Raw genomic sequence first — 9,938 nt, 5'->3', positions numbered from 1 at the left:
GTGTGTATGTCTGAGAGCATTTTGTACGTTCCGTTACGAATTGGAAGGCGAGCAACGAATCAACGAAACATGGCGTCCACGGTGGACGCCATCTTGTCGATCGTCATTAGTTTTTACCTCAACTTTGTTTCATCTGTTTATGCAGAGGAATTGATGAAAGTGGTTGCAGATTGCACGCGTTGTCACATGTCATAAAAATCAAGATCAAAACATGAAAAAAACGCGTTCATTCAAATCATACGCGTGTTTTTTCTTTGACATTCACTTCGAGCTCATCCAATTGAACCAAAAATATGAATTAAATGCATTTTAAGCTTAAAGCTTTCGAAATAAATTTGTTGGTGAAAATTTCACATCCATTCGGCGACATTCACACGTATTGCAGTTCGCTTATCAAACAAATCATTAATCGTAGTTTATCACTAATTATTGGGACACAGCAAATTATACTTTTGTTCCTTACTTGTTAACGCCTTAATTACGAAAATCCTTAACTCGTTAAAGGGTTTATTCCTAATTGTAAGATTAAAGCAATATCTTATTACTTCTTCGAAACGTTGTATCACCACCAAATTGTGTATTAAATGTGTTTCAAGTGTGTGATGCGTGTTATAACCAAGTCGCATACAGAGTGTTCGAATTGTTATATTGAAAATGTCCTTGTAAAAACACTCCGTATGCGAGTATTAAAATAAAAACGTTTACCACTCTCTCGTCCATAGAAGCTTTGATTTATTATCGTTTCTTTAATTTCTCTTTTTTTGTATAAAATATTAATTATAATAAAATAATAGATAATAATCATAATAAAATTCGAGCTAAACTATAATTAAGTAGAATTAGAACAAGTAATAAAAGGAAAAAATAATAAAAGAACAAGACAAGAACAAAAAAATGTTGTTTTCAGGAAAAAAATTAAGCTAACAAAAAGAAAAACTGAATATTTTTTCCAATTCGATAAAAAAAATAATAAAAACAAACAAATACTTTGCCAACGTTTTGTCGCAGCATGCATATAATGCAAATAAAAACAAACGAAATTTGATTCTTTCACGTTTAGCGACTTTTCAAGTCGTTTTTTTCGAAAAATTTCCACTTTTCACTTAGTTTCTTCAGTTTCACTTTCATCGATCGCACGTGTCGACGCACGTGGACCATCAAAAAAACCTAATAAAATTCACTATAAACTAACAAACATAATAATCATAATGATAAACTAATAATAAACTAATAAACATTTGTGTTTCTGGGCGTCCGAGTGCATCCAAACGCGCGCAATTCAAAAAATTCGTTTAATCCGCGTGTAGTAGTGGGTGTGGATTCATGTGATGGGGTTGTGGATTAGATCATGAAGAAGTGTGCGTGAGTGTGTGTAGATGTGTGTATGAGGGAGGTGCGTCTACCGTTCGCGCGTCAGCTGCAGACGGCAGAACTCGTCCAGTCGGAGGCCGGCCAGCTCGCGCCACAGCAGGCCGAGGTCGAGATCGTCGGCGTCGGCGAGATCGGGCGGCGGCGAGGGTGGGGCCTTCGCGGGGGCCGCATGCTATGGCCACAACTGCATGCTGCGCTGCGTCGCGCGCGCATAGCAGTACGGCAGCGGCTTCACGAAGTGCGTGTCCAGCGTGCGGCAGTGCGGGCACGGCACCATGTGGCTGTAGTCGCTGAAGTAGTTCAGCCGCTGCGCCGGATGCAGCACTGGTTTGTAGCACGAATTACACTGCAAGCAATAAGATACCCAAAAAATTACACACACACATCCAATAACAAAACCAGCAAAAACACAAAAATTCGGCGCCTCCACCATTTTTTTTTTTTGAGAAAAATAAAAATTACCTTTATGCGTTCAGTGCAACAAGGCATGGCAGCGAAGATATCGTAGGAGTACATGGTACCCAACACTAGGGAGGAGCCGTCCCACTGCTGGGTGCAGTAGCGGCAGCGAATGGCGCGTCCCGGAGCGCCCTCAAGGCAACCCATACAGACAACGGTGAGGAATTGCGTCCGACCCTCAACTTTCACCTGAAGAAACAAATTTAAAACATATTTAAATATAAAAACAATTTTTTTAATTTTAAAAAATAATTACCTCAATGCAACTCTTTGCATGCTGACGTGGACTAAGAAAGAAGGTGCCATCAACGAGAGGATACCGGTCGAAGACAAGCAGCTGGTCCTCGCAGAGGACGCATTGTACGCGCGACCGCCCCTGCGACGCCAGCGTCGACAGAATGAAGCACCGCGTGTCATCGTTGCCGTGATTGCCTTCGTCTTCCGTCTGCAAGCAAACAAACATAAACCAACGTGTTACTTCCTCAATCGCACACAAAACAAACATTTCAAACATCATCACAAGAGTTCTAATATCCGGCAAGCAAGTACAAATGTCGAAAGTTCAAACAAAACGCTCAAATCTCAGCGTTGGCAGTTTTTATACTTTTTTTCTTCTATTTATGTATAGTTAACAACGTGAAATCTCTATCTGGATGTTGAGATTGCAATTCCATTTGCACAAATTGCACCCCCTGCCTTTTAACCCACCAGCGACACACGCTAAATGGTAGAATAAAAAATAAAGCGGCCATTCCGAGGGCGGTTTTCACGTACGTGAGTACGTGCGACCGGTTTTAGCAACCGCCGAAAACAAAACGATAAACGGGATATTCACACGTGCGCTAATGCGAAGCGGAAAACAAAACTTTAAAAACTAGAGTAAAAGATATCGTAAAACAATAAAAACCGAAAATAAAAATAAAAAATAAAATCCTGCAATCGTTTAGTGAATTGATGATTCAACTAAAAGCGTTTTTCTGCGTTCGAATGTGTAATAAAACCTTCGCCTGCGAAAAAAACTAATAGAAATATCAGAATAGATGCAAATGGCGCAAAACAAACAAAAACAATCATCTATTTCTGTTATAGTAGTAGTAAAGTTGATTTTTTTTATTGGTTGTTTCAAAGTCATCTAATTATTCGGCTCGTAAACGTGAATATTCCGGGAATTTTGTACGCCGCTCACAATTAATTCCCGCTTTGCATATTTCATTAGACGCGTTTCTCCTTTCCTTTCCGGCGGCGCGAGTTATATATTTTTTGCGTTGCTGCTTCTTTTCTGCTTCTGGTGAGGTCGAAATACCTTCTCCGCTCGCTCGCGCGAGTGCTCATATTGCGTGCGCATTACGACATTAAAGTCGTTTTTAATGTCCCGAGCGCATCGTATTTCGCGCGACGTCTGCCGCCGCGCACGCAGTCACAGCCCATAAACTCTTTCCTGAACACAAACATCCCAAAACGACACATACACACACCGCAAACACCCTCTTTCACCGCATTTCTCCGTCGAGTATGACGTATGTGCGAGTGTGAGTGCGTTGGGTTGCATATGTCACATTTCACGCTTGCGGCTACCAGGCGCGCATAATCTTGTCATTTTAAATTTCGAACACGAAAACACGAGCAAAAAGCAAAACGAGCCGAATGCAAACGTCGGCGTTTCTTCCTTCGGCAGGACGAGCAGACAGCGACAAGGCGTAAGGCGAGGTCGTAGACACTCTCCCGATGCTATTATTAGCGTCATTATTAACCGCCCTCGATGTTTCGCTTCTTTCGTTTAATCAAGTTTTTTTCGCGCTCGCAGCACAGCGTGTTATTGTGCATAAAGTATAAACACAAGGAGCTTTATTATCGCCGGCATGTTTACGCATCGAAATGATGCGTTTTATTAAAATAATAGAATTTGCGGATGAAAAATGCTAAGCATGCGAATGTTACACAAGTGTGCGGAAACCAACAACGAAAAATAAACGAAAGATAATGGGATAAACGAAAAAGAAATTGAAAGACACGAGAAAAGAAACAAAAACAAAGTTCGTGAAAGTTTTATGATGGCGCAAACTTTCCTCTTAATAGTTTTTATTTGCACCAAATAAATAGATCTTTCAATCGCCAACGTTTTGTTTTATTAAATTAATATAAAATTTTTCACATATTATTCCATAGCGTGGAGGCGCCGGGCGCTCAGGGGCCAACAGTCGCGCAGGAGGAAAAAAAACTTTAATAACGCGAAATGAAATAACGCTTGCGCGAACATGCGACGCGGGCCCGACGCGATGAGCTTGTAGACGTATTACGGCACGCTTCACGGATTTCGCGATTAAAAAAATATCATCTCTCGTCGCGACGGAAAAACGAACGAAACCCGCGGCAGCACCGAGATAAAAACGCAAAAACACGCGCTACTAACGAGCGAAATGTCCGAAATATTAAGCGACGACGCGCGAGACAAACCAACCCACGGCGTGGGAAATAAAATAAGAAAATATGGTGACAAACAACAATAAAAAATACAAAAAAATGCAACCAAAATTAAGATTAATATAAAACCGCGCTTGTTTTAATAAACTTCATTAATATTTCTGCTACAGGTTGAAAATGATGGTGTCCTGTCAGCGTTATCAATTAATTAATCTGTTACCATGTTGCTGCTGCTGCTTATCATCCTCGGCTGATAATAAAAATGCCCACCCTTTGTTTTCGGCCATTGCACGCCAAACAATGCACGTCAGATCAACGCGCTCGCGTTATGAGAGCTAAATTTCCGGCTTACGTCAAGTCAAGCCCGTAACACATCCTCCCCCAATTCGCGTATGAAATCAAAATTGACATCGATACGCAACGAATGAAGAAGAAAAAAATTGATCCCGAAAATAAATATTATTGCGAATGTGTCTGCGATTGTAAATTATGGCTTGTGGCACTCATTTGTTAGCGTTTTTGCTGCTTTGTTATGTCTTGTTTCTCGACATTTGTTTTTATTGTTCTTTCGTAATTTCTTGTGCTGTACACTGCGGAAAAAAGAGTAATATGATAATACAAATTGGCGTCGAGCCAGGCGAAACATGCTCCCGCGCTCTCAAAAATCGCAAACAACTCGCCGAAACCCAACTTTGCAGAACATTTACTTAGGCTTCGCGTAAAAGAAGTTGCAAGAAACGGACGCCGCGCGCAATTAAACACATTTCTCAAGCTCGTTTCTTTCGCTCACATTCGCTTGTTTTTCGCCAAACTATAATTATAATTACACCGCGAAAAGTACAAGCGAGAACAAAACGCCCGAGAATTAAAGGATTATAACAAGCGGATAATTTCGTCGTTTCTTTATTGCCCGGAGCAAATTCGGTATTAGTATAAATTAATCAGCTTAAAAATTAATTTCGCAGCAGGACAATATCGCGCCGCGTAATACGGTGTTGTATACATTTTCTGAGTATTTTCCCACAACTGCAGAGAGACTGGAAGCAAATCGGTTTAGCAGCGCGCGTCGCGTCCCAAAGAACAATGCAAGAATTTCTGGGAAAAACAACGTGCGCGAAAGCAAAAGTAACTGGCCGGCAAACTTCCCGAGAGCAAGGAAAGCGATAGAGATTTACGAAGATTTAAAGTCCAAAAAGACGCGCGCTGCGCAGAGAGCAAAGTAGGCGGAAAATTAATTTTTAAAGTACAACACTTCTCCTGCCATCCTCTCTCATCAGATTTCCCACTTTACGCCTGGTGAATATTTTCGTGTTGGACAACCAAATGTACACTATAATGTAATATTGGTTGCCTATACAATCAATACACACAAGTGCGTTGGTTATTGTGGCGCGATGAAACAAAAGGGTTCGAAATCGACGAGCGGCGAGCGCTGGGAATACACGCAACATCTATTAAAGGAACAAACGATCAGGAACACATCAACGTCGGCAACCAACTTTGCGCGCATGTTGCGCCCAGCGCTGCTGGGTTGGTGTTTCCCATATCGTCGCCGTGCCACGTATTGAATTGTTCGGAAGGGACGCGAGAGAGGCAACGCCGCTATCGAAAGTTACGAGTTGACAGCACAGGTAATTGGCAATCCGCGATCCTAAATCGATTAGTCCGTCTGCAGGCTCTCTGCTATCGGCCGCGCACGTCACTCAATTACCAGACCAGCACACCACCAAAACCGAGCCCACACGTTGCGCCAGACACAAAGAGCAAAAGTTTAATTCGATTTAATACACTCGCGCACAGAAAAACAATCAACAAAAATAACTGCAATATATACAACCAACTATACAAATAAAAATAAAAAATGAGTAGCTATTAGATATATACAACTGGTTGCATACATTAAGAAAAAAGGCTAAAAAAATTAAAACGTATTACGCCTCCAACGAATTCTTTAATTTCTTTGTTCGGTGCTTCAGTGAAAAGGAGGCTTTGGTGTTTGCTGCCTGCCGGAGAGAAGAGTTCGGCGGACTCACGAAATGCGCGCCAGTCGGCGATCGTAAACTTCGTGCGGAACTTTACGAACAGACGAATTTTATGCGGAACAACGAGAGCAACGGTAACGCTTTAATTTTCCAAGTAATAAAATACATAACTACCACTTCGCTCCTCTCTCACAACCAATGCCCACGCGCTTCTTTTTCTCGGTCTTCGAACGACGCCATCTTGCCAACAAACGAATCACTCTTAATATAGAAATAGAAGGACATCTTTCATGACTTCACGACTTCATACATAACATATTGAAAGAAGAATTGAGTTTGACTAAAAGTTTTGATGATTTTCTCAGTATATGACATCCTTTTCTTTATTTTGCCAGAATTTAACAAAGAACCGTCCAGAAAAAAAACTCGTGAAGTCTATTGAAGGTTGTAAAAATGTTTTACGCATTTTTTAATGAACCTCCCCGAAATTAAATGAATGAATGGCCGAAAATATAAAACTGCAAGGTAATAAACTTGTCACTCGATATGCCAGACACAACTTGAAAAAAATTAAAAAAAACTTTACATATTTATAAATATATGCAGCATAATTCTCTTTTTAGTGTATGTTTGGTTGCATATAATACATTTCGTGGGCGTCCGCAAACTCTTTTGTTATCTGTCACTAACAACAAAACCATACCGTTACGTCCCTTTATGTTGCATACTGCATATCATACTCGTACTTCAACATACCGAGTGTTTAACAAATAAAATTTACGATCACAATGGACACGCTCGAAAATTAAATTAAGTGGCCTGTATATAATGCAATATAAATTTGTATGTGCATTGTAACGATGTTATTATTCGTACACATCATTATCATTAGCGCAATCGAGGAGGTAGGCGTGATTAGGCCACGTTTTACCGGTAGTCGACCGACCGACCGACCCGCCGCGATTGTTGTCTCTTCGCACGATGTCGAAGGATCATGCTCGTCATTTATCTCGGCGTCATATCTGCGCGCAAGCGGGCGGTCCTGGTGTCATGCACATCAGCGTTTCGGCGATTCGCCTCGCATTATGACATTGTGTCATTACGACAATGCAGCTGCAGTCGCGCGCGGAATTGAGTCAGTCTGGTGGCCTCGTCGTCGCGCATCCGAGTCAGACCAATTGTTCATACGCCACGAAGCGTAGCGTGCTCTTTTCGCCAAAAACAACAAATTACATTCGAAAATCAAGAATTATATATTTATGCATCCCACATACATGTACATTGGGTTGCATAACCCTTTAAATCTCTCACTTGCAGTTTATTATCATTAAATGAAAATATAGAAAGTCGGTTTGAGTTAAAATCGAATTTGCGAGTCATTGTAACCAATGACATGATGACACGTTACGAGCCCAAGAGGAAACAGGCATAAAACATCCGGAAGTTGCTAAATAATTAAAATTACCCACTTTAACAATAAATAGAGTTAATATATTACTTCAAACGCCATTTTCTATTCAATATCTACTCTTGTATGAATATATCGTGCGATATCGTATCGCACCGCCCTGCCATCGCTATTTCATTCACTATCAGCGGCTATTAACTACCCAGAACGACGAACGTGTACAGGCAGCCATTCCGATAGTGATTATGGCATGTGTGGATTGCGTTGCATGCGAGCGTGTGTATACGCGGACTGAATATAAAACACTGCACTCACACACACATACAAGTTGCATCGCGCGCGCGCCCGACGCGAGTTCAACAGCCTTCAGTCCGACACGACGCAACGAATTAATATATACTAATGGCGACTTTTGCCAACTTGCCAACTATCATCTCTCCACTACAAGCACACAGCCTCTCACATGTGAGCCACCCAGCGATTCTTTTTCAAGAGGAACTCATTTGGTGGTAATAAACATTTTACCATCTCTCAACTCGCGGAAAAAATCTTCACTCTTCACCTCCTGAAGTCATAAATGTAGAAATGTGTGAAATCGCATCACGGCTAAACAGTGTCTATAAATAAATTCTTTCAAGTTCCTCGACGTTCCCGCACATTAGCGCACGCGTTCGTTTACTTTATGCATTATTAGACGGCGTTTATTTATATCACATGCAACGAGATGCAACAGGATTAAAGTTAGGACAGTCACACATCACACACTGAGACATAAATACATATCATCGCAACTGAACACTCTGTAGGTTTGAGGCTGTAATAAATGGAAGTCGCGTTATAATTTATAATGAGCATGAAGTGAGTGAGCCTTCATGTACGAATTGAAGTGCACGGGAACGTGCGAGTATGTAACTTGTTGATATGAGTATGTATGTGTTGCGTGTGTGTATGTGAGCTTGTTGCTATCGGGCCGATTTGTGCGGCCTAGAACGTACTCGTCGCGTTTCTCGCGGCGCGCGCAAGTTTTTCCGCTCGCAGCCGGCGACCGCGCCAGACATTACTGACCTGACTTGAACTACGCACGCTTGACGTAGTCCTAGACAATCTAAACTAACCGCAGTACGAATAAACCCACAAAAAGTACATAAAAATAATAAATTTTTACTTAAAAAAAAAATTATTTTGAAAAAATGGTGGAGGCGCCACAAAAAATTATTTTTTTTAGAAGTTTTAATACTATGTGCATATTTTGTGTGGGTTGGAAATACAATGAGGTCAAATCAGATAAGATAAGAGGTTTTCGCCCTGCCATGGCAAAAACGTCAAATAAGAATAATTCCAGCATGAATACTGCTATCGGGAACAAATAGAAGTGCGCACACGTAACATGCAAATATTGTCACTGTCTGAGGTCAGGATTTCATGCACAATGAAAGCAGAAACATAAGAAACGCGTGGAATTACGTTGAAAATTAAGAACGCCGTCTTAAAACAGTCGGCAAAACGTGTATATGAATTATTTAATCAGCGAAACAAATAGTCTCGGCAGTCCCGGCTTATAATTAGTCTGATGGGGGTGGTTGCCGTCGCGAGACTGCCATGCAAATTAAGTTCTTTTGTGCGCGGCTCCTCCCACTGCGTACCCACCTCTTAAACGTACTTCGCATCAAAAGATGCCGAAGAAGAAAATTCACGGATAGATTTCAATTTTTTTTTTAGTTTTTATTTGATGTTTAATAACTACGTTTTTGGACGGTATGTGTACTACACAATCGGAGAGATAAAAGCAGGACTGCAATAGCACACACAGCGCGTGAGTGTGTAATATGTGTGTTAAAAACGTATTATACAAGTCGTGAGGTCGATGAACCATGTCTCGCGCACGCCCGGCGTCGAAACGACATGTTGTCGAAGTCGTCGATGCCCAACTTCGGCGTGAAACGCAAAAATCACACGCGGTTACAATCTGCGACGACATCAGCGACATCTACTCACATATCAAACTATACCACGAAACATAACCTAGATGTCGCTTCATCCAAGCGTAAATAACCTCACCAGCAAAAAAGCAGCAAGAATATCTAATGGAATAAATCATTAAAAAGCAATTAAATAAATTACTTATGAATGGCACGCAAAAGACGAAAAGTTTCCAGACAAATCTGGAAGCCGTGGAAGCCGCAAAAACACGCGACTTGCAACTTCAACAACGCAATAAAAACAAATTTCTGTCTTGCAGAAGAAATTAAAAAGCAAAGTTCGATAATTGTAGATTAAAATGGAAACGCTTTTAATAT

The 9,938-nt window shown here is 41.1% G+C and overlaps 1 protein-coding gene across 1 annotated transcript in view; it reads right to left on the bottom strand.

The window, feature by feature from the left end:
* Positions 1-715: 715 nt before the first annotated feature.
* The window catches only part of heca (hdc homolog, cell cycle regulator), a 44,948-nt gene continuing 35,725 nt past the window's right edge, over positions 716-9,938 (bottom strand). The window contains exons 3-5 of the mRNA XM_065313583.1: positions 2,087-2,275; positions 1,834-2,019; positions 716-1,717 (exon numbers count right to left, since the gene is read on the bottom strand). Coding sequence (XP_065169655.1) covers positions 1,544-1,717; positions 1,834-2,019; positions 2,087-2,275 — 549 coding nt within the window. The 3' untranslated portion in view covers positions 716-1,543. The remainder of the gene's footprint in view (positions 1,718-1,833; positions 2,020-2,086; positions 2,276-9,938) is intronic.

The sequence above is a fragment of the Atheta coriaria genome, unplaced genomic scaffold (assembly GCF_025399875.1).
Source record: "Atheta coriaria isolate IRGN ID8LTWV9N9 unplaced genomic scaffold, Caltech_Dcor_3.1 hic_scaffold_10_pilon, whole genome shotgun sequence".
In the NCBI taxonomy this organism is placed as follows: Eukaryota; Metazoa; Arthropoda; class Insecta; order Coleoptera; family Staphylinidae; genus Dalotia; species Dalotia coriaria.
The sequence above is the reverse complement of the archived record's forward strand: the minus strand, read 5'-3'. Positions and strand labels throughout refer to the sequence as shown.